General features: G+C 46.6%; 1 protein-coding gene across 8 annotated transcripts in view; it reads right to left on the minus strand.

Moving 5' to 3' along the window:
* Window positions 1–14,091, minus strand: part of letm1 (leucine zipper-EF-hand containing transmembrane protein 1) — a 33,513-nt gene that overhangs the window by 15,863 nt on the left and 3,559 nt on the right. For all 8 annotated transcript variants that reach the window (XR_013937631.1, XR_013937632.1, XR_013937633.1 and 5 more), the window contains exons 2-4: window positions 5,775–5,832; window positions 4,603–4,828; window positions 3,386–3,622 (exon numbers count right to left, since the gene is read on the minus strand). Coding sequence is in view for 5 of the 8 variants with exons in the window: in XM_080537982.1 (XP_080394108.1) it covers window positions 3,386–3,622; window positions 4,603–4,828; window positions 5,775–5,832 (521 nt within the window). In the remaining 3 variants the exon portion in view is untranslated. The remainder of the gene's footprint in view (window positions 1–3,385; window positions 3,623–4,602; window positions 4,829–5,774; window positions 5,833–14,091) is intronic.

The raw sequence follows: 14,091 nt of genomic DNA on the forward strand, positions 1-14,091 counted from the left end.
TATAGACATTTTCTTTACAACAAGCATAACAAACAAAAAATCGCTTTTATGACGCTATTGTGCCTATGCTTAACAGGAGCGCCCCAAGGAAGCGTCAAGCACAGCCTTCCCATAAGGAGCGCGATTCACATCGAAATGTACATTCCTGTTTAGAAATAAATGATTACCTGTGGCGTTTGACAGCGGATGATGATAGACATATTTAATGTGAAGTTATCTATCTAACGTTAGGCTGATGTGTGCATGATAGACGCGCATGACAAGTAATCAAATAAAAAAGAACAATGCTTCATTATCAGACCATGACAGAATAATCTCTAACCTGTATGAAACCTGTGCTCCTATGCTGCCGGTCTGCACTGATATAGGACAACAGTGCAACAACTTCGCGGCTGAACTTTAGTTACATTTACAGCGTCTTATGCCATCAAAGGGAAACATGGAAAAATGCATGACTTACAGATTTATTTTTATGACGTTACGAAATCCGATGTGACAGGAACGCTGGAGAAACAGCCGCTGTCCACTGCATTAGTTAACTACGGTACATGTCCTTGATGAGTCTCCCACTCACTGCCCTCCATCAAAAATGGCACATCCATCGATAATATTACATAATAACAACTGCTCGGATTAGATTGCCGGTTGTTTTGGTATAATAACAACTATAGCGTCATATACCACCAAGGGGGGGAAATTCGCGCCTATCATGCTGTCAAACACCACAGGTAATAATTTATTTCTAAATAAACATGATTGTACATCTCTGAAATGTAAATCGCACACTGATGTATTTCTATGGGGAAGGCTGTGCTTGACACTTCCATGGGACTGACGTCGGGGCAGCGGAACACGGTGACTGTCAGCCTGTGACAAACGCGCAGATATGAGTGCTCCGGTGACCTGCTGGCTCCGGTGTCCTGCCCGCTGTCCCGAGCGCGCTGGACTGTGGAACTTTCTATGTTAAGCACCTCGGCATAACAGCGACATTTTTGTTATGCTTGTTGTAAAGAAAAGGTCTATAATGCATTGAAATGACATTAAACTAAGATAATACGATGGTTATCATAATTTTTCAAGTCTTTAATTACAAGTAATTACAGAAAAAGTAAATGACATTTCAGGCTCACTTCCGTATTTACGAGAGCGAAAATAACATTTCTGTAGATGATTCGCAATGCATGCCGGAAGGGAGTCTCATGGCTCCGAATGGAACGTGGGTCTAGATTTTCTCCAAATGGAGCCATGGAAAACCCTAGCCCTAGCCCTAACACTCCATGTAAAATGAATTGGGACGCCACCACCCCTACACGTGAACGCGCAAAACGGAGCCGAAGGGGTGAAAACGGAGCCGGAGGGGTGAATTGGGATTCACCCAGAGAGTGTGTTAGCTAGGCCTCCTCCTGACCCCTCCTGTAAGGACACAGAGCCCCAATCTCTGAGCTGGAATCATGTTACCACCATAAGCAGCACTGGGCTCCGGTCCAACCTTAGAGCTAGCCTAGATGCTAACCTTAGAGCTAGCCTAGATGCTAACCTTAGAGCTAGTCTAGATGCTATCCTTAGAGCTAGCCTAGATGCTATGATGCACTGGGCTTCAGGCCAGCCGTAGAGCTAGCCTAGCTGCTAACCTTAGAGCTAGCCTAGATGCTATGATGCACTGGGCTTCAGTCCAGCCGCAGAGCTAGTCTAGATGCTATCCTTAGAGCTAGCCTAGATGCTATGATGCACTGGGCTCCAGTCCAGCCGTAGAGCTAGCCTAGATGCTATCATGCACTGGGCTTCAGTCCAGCCGTAGAGCTAGCCTAGCTGCTAACCTTAAGAGCTAGCCTAGATGCTATGATGCACGCTGCTGTTAGCCCTGTCTGCAGTCCAGGGAGCTGCGTAGGTCATCCAGGCTCCGGTTACAACTGGGTCAGCTGAGGTGGTCCAGAACCAGCACACCCCCCCCTCCCCCATCATTACAGACTCTCCTAGTCTAGTCTGACTCATCAGTCCATAAATATCACATGTATATTGTTCAGGGGCAGCCCATATCCGTCCTGTCAAACAGCATCTTTATTTCATTTAGACTCTTGATCTTATGGATATCTATTCCATTCTTGGCATGTTGATTTGTAAGCAGAACACCGTAAAAAAACAAAAAAACAGGTAAGGAGTTGGAGATAAATGGTAAATGGACTGACTTATATGGACTGACTTATATAGCGCGTTATTCCAAAGCGCTTTACAACGGCCTCTCATTCACCCGTTCACACACACATTTACACACCAATGGCGGCCAAGCTACCATGCAAGGCGCCGGCCCGCTCACTGGGAGCAATTTGGGGTTCAGAGTCTTGCCCAAGGACACTTTGACATGTGGCCAGCCGGGGCTCAAACCGCCGATCTTGCGATCATTAGACGCCGGCTCTACCTCCTGAGACACAGCCGCCCGAACATGAGATGTTCTTATATCTTATGGATCTATTCCATTCTCGGCACGTTGATTTGTAACCAGAACACCGTAAAAAAAACAAAGAAACAGGAAAGGAGTTGGAGATGTTGTTGAGAGGGTGTGAGTGTGAGTCCAGAGGATTAGGAGGCTGAGGAGCTTCAGGAGACTCTGAGACAGACATGGGCTGTGTTCGGAATAGCGTACTAGCATACTACTCATACTAGATATGACGTAGATTTTGAGTATGTAGTACGTTCACACTGTACAGTATGCGAGATTTGAGTATGCAAGAAATTTAGTAGGCGAGCAGTTACTTCCGGGAAAATTTAAGTCAGTTACGATGGACACTAGCTCGGGTCCTATTTCCCAAAATGCATTTCACGTCCAGGGTTGCAGAGTTGCGTCCAGGGTTGCCAGATGGGGCGGGTTACCGCCGAATGGGCTACTTGATTTTGAGGTTATAGAAAGTTTAGGCTGTAAATTGTCAATCCCATCTGGCAACCCTGTGCGCTTTCAGCCTCGTCAAACTGCGTCATACAAACTTGTCATACAACTTTTGTTTACATTGTCCGATAGCCTGGGGACCAAAAGCTTGCAATAAACATCGTTTTTTGCACATATGGTGTTCTGCTTGGATCAATTAAACACACTGTCAGTCTGGTTGGTTGCTGCTCACTGAGGCCTGCAGGAAGAGGGCTTCCCCCCAGCCTCTTACACTGGCCTGGTGTTCCCCGGGCTCTACCTCAGGTTACAGGGCAGGTAGGATAAGATTTCACTACAAGCTTCTTACCTGGTTTGAACTCCCAGCCCCTCACTTCTCTCCCTCCCCTCCCTCACCTAACCTCTCACCTCCTCTCCTCTCCTCTCCTCTCCTCTCACCTCCCTCCCCCTCCTCCTCCCTCCCCTCCCCTCTCCCTCCCTCCCTCCCTCCCCCTCCACCCTCCTCACCTGTCGTCTCTCCCTCCTGGACAGGGGGTGTCCGTTGAGGACCTGCCTCAGCATGCGTGCAGCGATGGTGGTGTCTATCCAGAGCAGTCTGAAGCCGTGGTAGTAGTGTTTGACCTCGTCCACCACCCGCTGCCCGATGCTCCTCCTGATAGGCTCCGCCTCCACGGGGCTGTACACCGGCCCCCCCTCCTCCAGCTTCTTGTTCTTGTTCTTCAGCGCCCGCAGAGACTGTTCCACCTAGCACACAGGAAAACAATAGTTAATACAGGGTATATACAGGAATCTTGAGGTTAATTTCAATACCTTTCTAAGACTTTTTAAAGACCGTGTCAATATTTTTCCAGACCTCACCGCCACTTCGAGCTGTAACCGTTACATCAGTGACACCTTTAACTTAACAGTTTTAGTTTGCAATAGACTAGACCACTATCATACAACAGAATTTCCGGTTCATCTTTGTTTTTTAATAAAAACTAATAAATTCACGACCTTTTACTAAAGGTTTTTAGGATTCAAACTCTTTGGACAGAATTCAGAAAAATACCTACAGAATTCAAGACCTCATAAAATCGTGATAAGACTTTTTAATACTTATTAAGGGTCTTGATTTTCCCAAAATGTATTTATCAACTTTTAATACTTTTCAAGACACCGCGGATACCCTGTAATACACACAATACCCATAATGCACCAGAGAGAGTAACAATACCCATAATGCACCAGAGAGAGTAACAATACCCATAATGCATCAGAAAGAGTTACAATACCCATAATGCATCAGAGAGAGTAACAATACCCATAATGCATCAGAGAGAGTATCAATACCCATAATGCATCAGAGAGAGTAGGAGCAGGAAGACAAGAAACCCTGAGGGGTTATGGAGTGTCTCCCTGGGTCAGAGAACGTGATCACAGTTGATAATAAATAAATCAAAGAAAAGTATTAAAATGACAGAACAAAATAAAGAGATCAATAAAGAAGCGCTATAAAGGAAAGAGAAAAAAAGAAATAAGAAGAAGAAGAAAAAAAAGAAATACCTAAGGAAATAGAAATAGGGAATAAAAAGCGAATATAAAAACCAAACAACAACAAAATAAAGGAAAAAAACAAAAACAAAAAACGAACAAACGAAAGAAAGAAAGAGCAGGAAAAGCAAATGAGAGAGTAAAGTAAAGGTAAGTGTACATGGTGAACATGGTGAACATGGTAACGTTACCTTGGAGTCGTCCCTCAGACGCGCCGTGGCGTGGATCCATCTGACGGGGGGGGGCACCCCTCCCCCCCCCCGCCGTCGGACGGTGGACCACTGCACCCCCCCCAGGGCCGGGTACGGAGAGGAGGAGGAGGAGCAGTAGAGCCTCAGGGCGTCGGGGGCGTGGCAGTGGAGGGAGGGGCTGAGAGAGGAGGACGGAGCCAAGACGCTGACTCGGAACTCATCCATTCTACAGGAGACACACAGACGCAGCAGACACAGATGTCAGTCAAAACAGGATGTGTTTAGTTTAAATTACATTACATTACATTACATTACATTACATTACATTATATTATATTACATTATATTATATTCAACGTTATTGTCATTGCAGTGTACAAGTACCAGAGAACGAAAAGCAGTTTAGCATCTAAGCAGAAGTGCAAATAGTGATATAGTGCAAAACATGATATTGTAGATAAAATAGGATATGTACTGTTATGAAGTGATAAGTACAGTATGGTAGCTACAGTAAACAGCAAGCTATGTACAGTATGGTGTATATGTACAAATTAGAAGTTTATAGCCAACGATAACATCCTCAAAGCCGCACAACAGACACAGCTCTTACACCAGGGATGCTTTCTGGACCACCCGATGGATAGATCAGCTTTGACATGTGGAGATAGAAGACACATGCTAGCATAAAGCACTGCTTGCATAATATCTCCTTTTTTAATCCCTACCACCCCTCCCCCATCTCAAGGAAGGGCGCGGGTTTAGGCTACTGTAAGCTATCCCATGAGTCTCTCTGTCTCTGCGTTGGACATGGACCTTGTGGACCCTAACCCTAATAAAAGCTATTCTAACTTGATGTTGTTTGTCTTTATTGAACTTTAAATTTGCTGGTTCTCTGTGGCTGTGCCGGTGGACAGTGGCTTAGTTTTACTAACAATTTTTTTGTTTTTTACGACCTGCATAAGGTTGCATTTGGTCCAATGCGGCCTGCGACCAAAACTAGTTTCCTGTATTATACTATCTTTGTCCAGCTAGCAGTCTGAAAAACACAGCCTACCTTTGACACCCCTGTATTACACCATCTTTGTCCAGCTAGCAGCCTAGCTCATAGCCTACCTTTGACACCTCTGTATTACACCATCTTTGTGCAGCTAGCAGCCTAGCTCATAGCCTACCTTTGACTGGACAGTCTGAGCGCTGTGCAGCTGAAACAGGCGCCATCTTGCAGCTTCCCTGGAAGGAGAAACAGAGAGAGCAGATAAGTACTGGATAGATATCTGAGCTTGTTTTCACACACTGAAATGCACTGTGTAAATGGACTGACTTATATAGTGCCTTATTCCAAAGCGCTTTACAATGGCCTCTCATTCACCCATTCACACACCAATGGCGGCAAGCTACCATGCAAGGGAGCAATTTGGGGTTCAGTGTCTTGCCCAAGGACACTTCGACATGTGGCCAGCCGGGGTTCGAACTGCCAATCTGCCGACCTTGATCATTAGACGGCGGCTCTACCTCCTGAGACACAGCCTCTACCTCCTGAGACACAGCCGCCACAGTATTGGATTAGATATCTTAACTTTTTTCCCTTCCACTGAAATGCCCCGATGTCTTAAATGCCCTGATGTCTTAAATGCCCCGATGTCTTACATTTCCAGATGTCTTACATTTCCAGATGTCTTAAATACCCTAATGCCCTGATGTCTTAAATGTCACAGGATCTGATGACTCCAGCGTTCACAGGATACCTGGAGTCACACATCAGTGACATTCACCTGCAGGCTGCTAGGCCTGTTCACCTGTTCACCTGCTAGGCCTGTTCACCTCCTGCTAGGCCTGTTCACCTGCTAGGCCTGTTCACCTCCTGCTAGGCCTGTTCACCTGCTAGGCCTGTTCACCTCCTGCTAGGCCTGTTCACCTGCTAGGCCTGTTCACCTGCAGGCTGATAGGCCTGTTCACCTGCTAGGCCTGTTCACCTGCAGGTTGCTAGGCCTGTTCACCTGCTAGGCCTGTTCACCTGCAGGTTGCTAGGCCTGTTCACCTCCTGCTAGGCCTGTTCACCTGCTAGGCCTGTTCACCTCCTGCTAGGCCTGTTCACCTCCTGCTAGGCCTGTTCACCTCCTGCTAGGCCTGTTCACCTGCTAGGCCTGTTCACCTCCTGCTAGGCCTGTTCACCTGCTAGGCCTGTTCACCTGCTAGGCCTGTTCACCTGCAGGCTGATAGGCCTGTTCACCTGCTAGGCCTGTTCACCTGCAGGTTGCTAGGCCTGTTCACCTGTTCACCTGCTGGACTGTTCACCTGCTAGGCCTGTTCACCTGCAGGCTGCTAGGCCTGTTCACCTGCAGGCTGCTAGGCCTGTTCACCTGCAGGCTGCTAGGCCTGTTCACCTGCAGGCTGCTAGGCCTGTTCACCTGCAGGTTGCTAAGCCTGTTCACCTCCAGGCTGCTAGGCCTGTTCACCTGCAGGTCGCTAGGCCTGTTCACCTCCAGGTCGCTAGGCCTGTTCCACTCCTGTGTGGTCATGTCTGGGTCTGAGAGGCCAGGGGGAGTCCCGGGGCAGAGTGCACCTGTCAGCCTACGTGCAGGAGGGGGAGGGGGGGTGACAGGTTCCTGCCATTCACTGAGCCACGTGGTCTGGACACACCTCCCCGTCTAGCGGTGGCTGGACTAAGCAGCAGAGCAGGGACAGGACAGGACATGACAGGGCATGGCTAGAGGCCTGGACACCCCCCCTGTTGGACTAAGCCCAGGGACAGGACAGGACAGGACAGGACAGGACAGTGCTAGAGGCCTGGACACCCCCCCCCGTTGGACTAAGTCCAGGGACAGGACAGGGCAGGGCATGGCATGGCTAGAGGCCAGGACGACACAGAGTTGACTGGAACTGTGTCACCTTTGTGACAGGCACTAGTTAGCTAGTAATTGTGTGTTAAGATATGCCACAGAAAGAGACGGAAATACCTAAGTGTGTGCCTTTAACTTGAGCGAAATACAATTGAAAAAATCTTTGGATAGATGATTCACTTACTTAGACAATGTATTTGTTGTAAGCCGCTTTGGATAAAGGCGTCTGCTAAATGCCAAAAATGTAAATGGAGCCTTTGGCTATACACTGATAGCCTAGCCATGGCAGTACACTGATAGCCTAGCCTGTACACTGATAGCCTAGCCTAGCCTGTACACTGATAGCCTAGCCTTGGCTGTACACTGATGATAGCCTAGCCTGGCTGTACACTGATAGCCTAGCCTAGCCTAGCCTGGAGGCTGTACACTGATAGCCTAGCCTAGCCTAGCCTGTACACTGATAGCCTAACTTAGCCTGTCCACTGATAGCCTAGCCTTGGCTGTACACTGATAGCCTAGCCTAGCCTAGCCTGGAGGCTGTACACTGATAGCCTAGCCTGGCTGTACACTGATAGCCTAGCCTAGCCTGGAGGCTGTACACTGATAGCCTAGCCATGGCTGTACACTGATAGCCTAGCCTGGCTGTACACTGATAGCTGGAGGCCGAGTCTTTTTATGATTCATGACAGGCCAGGGAAGACATGTAGCACTTAGCCTATCACCTCCCTGCAGCCAGCAGACCACCATTGACGTCTATGGAGCGTTAGGGTGAATAAGGACACTCAGAGGGGGTCACACTGGAACAGAATTAGACCAACACAGTTCACACACAGTTCAGCCGGGTGAGATTTCCTCTGGATGATATCGCACTGCAAATGTCTGGCTTGTTGTTGTGGTATGGATGACGCTTGGTTGCTTGACTACCTGAGAAGAACACACGTCAGCTGTTCACTGGGAGCTGTGACAGCTACAGGACACAACAATGTTGCGTGATCCTCCATATTCCAATAGTATGATGACACTTTGATGGCTGCTCATCCCTGGTTAAGGTGATCACTCTGTAGCCTTTGCACTACTGATGTTTACATTACTACCTTTGTACTACTGTATATTGCACATTTGCACATTGCACATGTCTCCTGATAGAGGCTAGCTTCTTTTATACTTCTGCACATTAGATACTGTACATTATCTACCTCACTGTACATAGCTCATAACTGTACATAGCTCAGAACTGTATATAGCTCATAACTGTACATAGCTCATAACTGTACCTCTAAACTATACTGATGTTTATAATACTACCTCTGCACATACTTTATATTACATAGTTAACTATCACTACCTCTTTTATTTATATAATGCTCTTATATCAATATTTGCACTTTTGGTTGGATGCTAAACTGCATTTTGTTGTATTGTACTTGTACTCTGCGATGACAATAAAGTTGAATCTAATCTAATCTAATATTAATCGAGGGATCAAAACCCTCAAATTGTGGATTTACATTGACATTACATTTTTGGCATTTAGCAGACGCCTTTATCCAAAGCGACTTCAGTGAATCATATAACCATCAGCCATCATCGCAAGAAAAAGTAATCTATGCTCGGGCCAGGGGCCATGGGCAGTCATAATGGTGGAGTCATAAAGCTTACACCTGGGCTACGTGTGGCACATACTGATCACTGCCTTGGTTGATGGATTAACTCGGGTCTTACATGTTGTCTATAGTCTGGATCTGACTGATCAAACATCTAGGCTGCTAGTTAACGACGGCTTAAACTTAAAACCTCCCAGCCAACACAAACCCTAGGACACTGGCCACCTGTCACATTAGCAAATCATAATGCTTCTCATTCACTTCCCTGGTCATTACTCCACTACTAAACTCAGAGTCCATGGTCCTGTCCAGTCCTGTTCATAGAGGGCAGCAGTGGTGCAATCTCACTTACTTATTTTCAAAACCAAGAACCCCACTGTCATATCAAACCTCTCTGTCACATCAAACCTCTCTGTCATATCAAACCTCTCTGTCATATCAAACCTCTCTATCACATCAAACCTCTCTGTCACATCAAACCTCTCTGTCACATCAAACCTCTCTGTCACATCAAACCTCTCTGTCATATCAAACCTCTCTGTCACATCAAACCTCTCTGTCACATCAAACCTCTCTGTCACATCAAACCTCTCTGTCACATCAAACCTCTCTGTCACATCAAACCTCTCTGTCACATCAAACCTCTCTGTCATATCAAACCTCTCTGTCACATCAAACCTCTCTGTCATATCAAACCTCTCTGTCATATCAAACCTCTCTGTCATATCAAACCTCTCTATCACATCAAACCTCTCTGTCACATCAAACCTCTCTGTCACATCAAACCTCCCTGTCACATCAAACCTCACTGTCATATCAAACCTCTCTGTCATATCAAACCTCGCTGTCATATCAAACCTCGCTGTCATATCAAACCTCTCTGTCACATCAAACCTCTCTGTCATATCAAACCTTTTGGACATTCAGGGCTGAAGGCTTATAATAAATAATCCTTAAATAATGCCAAAGCTCATAACTGTATACCTCTACTGTACTACCATACTTGCCATACTGTACCTATCACTGTCATGTTTTTATATCATGTTTTATATCACTATGCACTTCTGGTTAGATGTTTAACTGATTTTCGTTGTACTCTGCAAAGACATTACAGTTGAATGTAGGCTAACCTAATCTGTCTGCAGTTCTGTCTGCAGAGCGGTCTGGTGAGGCAGGGTCATCAAAGGTCAAAGGCTGTCCTGACCTTTCCTTCCCTGGAAACCCTGCACGGTCTGTATGGAGGGGCTGTCTGTCTGCACGGTCTGTAGGAGGGGCTGTCTGTCTGCACGGTCTGTATGAGGGGCTGTCTGTCTGCACGGTGTGTATGAGGGGCTGTCTGTCTGCATGGTGTGTATGGAGGGGCTGTCTGTCTGCACAGTGTTTATGAGGGGCTGTCTGTCTGCATGGTGTGTATGAGGGGCTGTCTGTCTGCACGGTCTGTATGAGGGGCAGTGTTGGGCAGTAACGAGTTACTAAGTAATATATTACTGTAATATTATTACTTTACCCAGTAACGAGTAATATAACGAGACTACTCTGCGAAAAAGTAATATTATACCTCGTTACTCCGCCAAATAAGGGCCTCGTTACCCGTTACAATGGCTGTTAAAAGTATAATTCATGTATAGTACCGGGGTTGTTGCGTGCAAAGATAGAACAGATATACAAGCTATCAGCACACTGCGCTGAGGTGCATAGTAGCTTATAGATCTGTTCCTTTTAGAACGTGCCGCAGCCTGCACACATTTATGACGTAGCCTAGTGTGTTGACAACTGACAGCGTGGCGGCGTTTCTCAAAACAAATCAAACCATTCATCAGAGCAACACATCCGGGTACTTTCCCCTCCCGTCATGTCCACGCCCCCTTTTGGGTGATAGAAGAGTAGAAGTTTGACTGGCGGTCAATGGGAATTTCTGGTCTTTGCTACTTTAATCCGATAAAATAAGAAAACCGTAGTGCTTTTTAGATATTAGGAGCCCAAATCCGATGGCCAGTTAGGCAAACTATGATATAGTGTCGTTGCCGATCAATGATCGACGACGTTATATAGAGAAAATTAATGAAATAGGGGTTGATTCATCAGAGTAGTCATACGTCATCTCCCTGTCATCTGGGATTTGTAGTTCTTCAGTTGATACTGCATAGCGCCTAAATAGGTTAAAAGGGGTACCAGAGTGCAGACCAATCCCCCCCAAGCTCCCCATGTCATTAAGTGATTATTTAAATGCTGCGTTTACATTCCCCTCATGATATCAGAGCCCAGAAAGAGCTTAGCTATTACACGGCAAATCAAATGAAGAACTACAAATCCCTGATAAACCGTTGTGTTGTTGTACATTTTTTTGCGGGTAGAAAGGGGGAAAGTAATATGTAATATAAAAGTAAAGTAATATTATTACTCTTGATTCCAAGTAATAAGTAATATAAGGCAGTGTTTCCTCTACATGCATTTATTGGTGGCGGGCCGCCACGATAGAATTTCCTCCGCCACGAATTGATTCAGTCCACAAAAAAAAAAAAAAAACGGAACATTTTAGCTGATTAAAATATATCTGATCCTAGATCAGCGCTATAATGGATGTTGACTAAAAGTGCACCTAAATCCACGCCCATCTCTCTCTAACCGCTGATCCAAAATCAGATTAATGACATTCAGTTGACGACGTGACACAAGGGCTCCTGATTGGTCTAAATGTGAACTGTGGTATTATTGTTATTGTGTACAGGCCACCGTAGTGACATCCGGGGGGTATTTCATCAACATCGCTAAAGGGAAAATCCAGGTTTAGTCTGATAAATCTCGCGAGAGTTCTTACAAATATCCAGGCATATTCTGATAGGTCTCGCGAGAGTTATCAAAAATAAGCCAGGATTTTCCTTTAGCGACGTTGATGGAATACCCCCCAGGTCAGGTGGGCAGGTTACGACGAGACAACAAGAGACCGGTATTGTAGAGCTTACAGAGCGAGTTAAAATAAAGACACTTACATTGAAATACAGAAGGACTCACGTGTATGTTTAATAGAATAACACGACATGGTGTCAGAAGTCCTGTAAGTGAGTGTTAAGAGTTAGATCGGCCGACAAGTGTCATTTGAGCTCGTGACGGTGAGAAGGGAGAAGAAAAGATGGATGCTAATGCTAACGCGGGAGCAGCTGCAGTCCAGAGAACGGCGCCAGTTTCAAGTGCTACGTTAGCAGACATTAGCAAGTCAAAAAACGATTCTTATGTGCCGTCACTTTAGCAACGACACAGTATTGTCAAGGGGAAAAGAAGGGGAGACGATTTTTTTATTGACAACGGAATTACATGCTGGAAAAACATGCAGCTAAAATTCAGGGAACATTTGGACAATAAGAGTCACACGGGAGAAGTACGGGAAAACAGGGCTCATGTGGGTCTCATCAAAGGTAAGAGTTTGTTTTCTTTAACTCAGCTGATACTCAGCTGTTTACCGAATGCTCCATCTGACTGTGATTTTACTTCTGTAATGTGGTGGGTTGACATAATTCACGCACGGAACTATAGGTTGAGACTATTGTTCCGTCCGTAGTACCCAAGTTGTTTAGACTGTTCTATTTACTGCTTGAGTGTGTTGTTGACAATCGTTCATGTCCTTCATTAAACGTTTAGCTTTGTCATTTGATACGCCGCCTACGACTACCATCTCTCTGCACTACAGTAAACAGTTAATCAGTAACGTTAGCCGCTTTTGTGCTCATGTAGGCCTACTTCGTATTATATTATAGCTGATGATCTTTGTGTGTGTATGTGACTGTCAGTCACAAGTTTATATTCTGTATATTCATTTATTTTATTTTTTTGGCCATCCTCTAGTTTTGGCTGTGATTAGAAGAAAAAAATAAAAAATAAAAAAAACGTTGTTTTGAGCGCGCGTGCGCGTGTCATGCGCGTGCACGCAAAAAAATCGCACGCGCTGCGCGCGCGGCCACGGCCACCCGCCACCATTGGAAAAATTCCTGGAGGAAACACTGTAAGGATATTACTTTCCTAAGGAGTAATATGTAATAACTAATATATTACTCTACTAAGTAATATTGCCCAACACTGATGAGGGGCTGTCTGTCGGCACGGTCTGTATGAGGGGCTGTCTGTCTGCACGGTGTGTATGGAGGGGCTCTGTCTGCACGGTGTGTATGGAGGGGCTGTCTGTCTGCACGGTGTGTATGGAGGGTCTGTCTGTCTGCACGGTGTGTATGGAGGGGCTGTCTGTCTGCACGGTCTGTATGAGGGGCTGTCTGTCTGTCTGCACGGTCTGTATGAGGGGCTGTCTGTCTGCACGGTCTGTATGGAGGGGCTGTCTGTCTGCACGGTCTGTATGAGGGGCTGTCTGTCTGTCTGCACGGTCTGTATGAGGGGCTGTCTGTCTGCACGGTCTGTATGGAGGGGCTGTCTGTCTGCACGGTCTGTATGAGGGGCTGTCTGTCTGCACGGTCTGTATGAGGGGCTGTCTGTCTGCACGGTGTGTATGGAGGGGCTGTCTGTCTGCACGGTGTGTATGAGGGGCTGTCTGTCTGCAGGGTCTGTATGAGGGGCTGTCTGTCTGCACGGTGTGTATGAGGGGCTGTCTGTCTGCACGGTCTGTATGAGGGGCTGTCTGTCTGCACGGTCTGTATGAGGGGCTGTCTGTCTGCACGGTCTGTATGAGGGGCTGTCTGTCTGCACAGTCTGTATGAGGGGCTGTCTGTCTGTCTGCACGGTCTGTATGAGGGGCTGTCTGTCTGGACGGTGTGTATGAGGGGCTGTCTGTCTGCACGGTCTGTATGAGGGGCTGTCTGTCTGCACGGTGTGTATGAGGGGCTGTCTGTCTGCACGGTCTGTATGAGGAGCTGTCTGCAGCGGTCCCATCTTGTTCTCCCTCTACATGCTCCCCCTCTGTCTAATCCCTCAACGCTACAAGATCTCATTCCACTGCTATGCGGACGACACCCAGCTCTACTTGTCAATCAACACTGACGACCCCGCCGATCTGACGCGCCTGATGGACTGCCTCCGCGATGTGAAGGAGTGGATGGCCCAGA

This window comes from Nansenia antarctica (genome assembly GCF_963989245.1).
Source record: "Nansenia antarctica genome assembly, chromosome: 1".
Lineage (NCBI taxonomy): Eukaryota > Metazoa > Chordata > Actinopteri > Argentiniformes > Microstomatidae > Nansenia > Nansenia antarctica.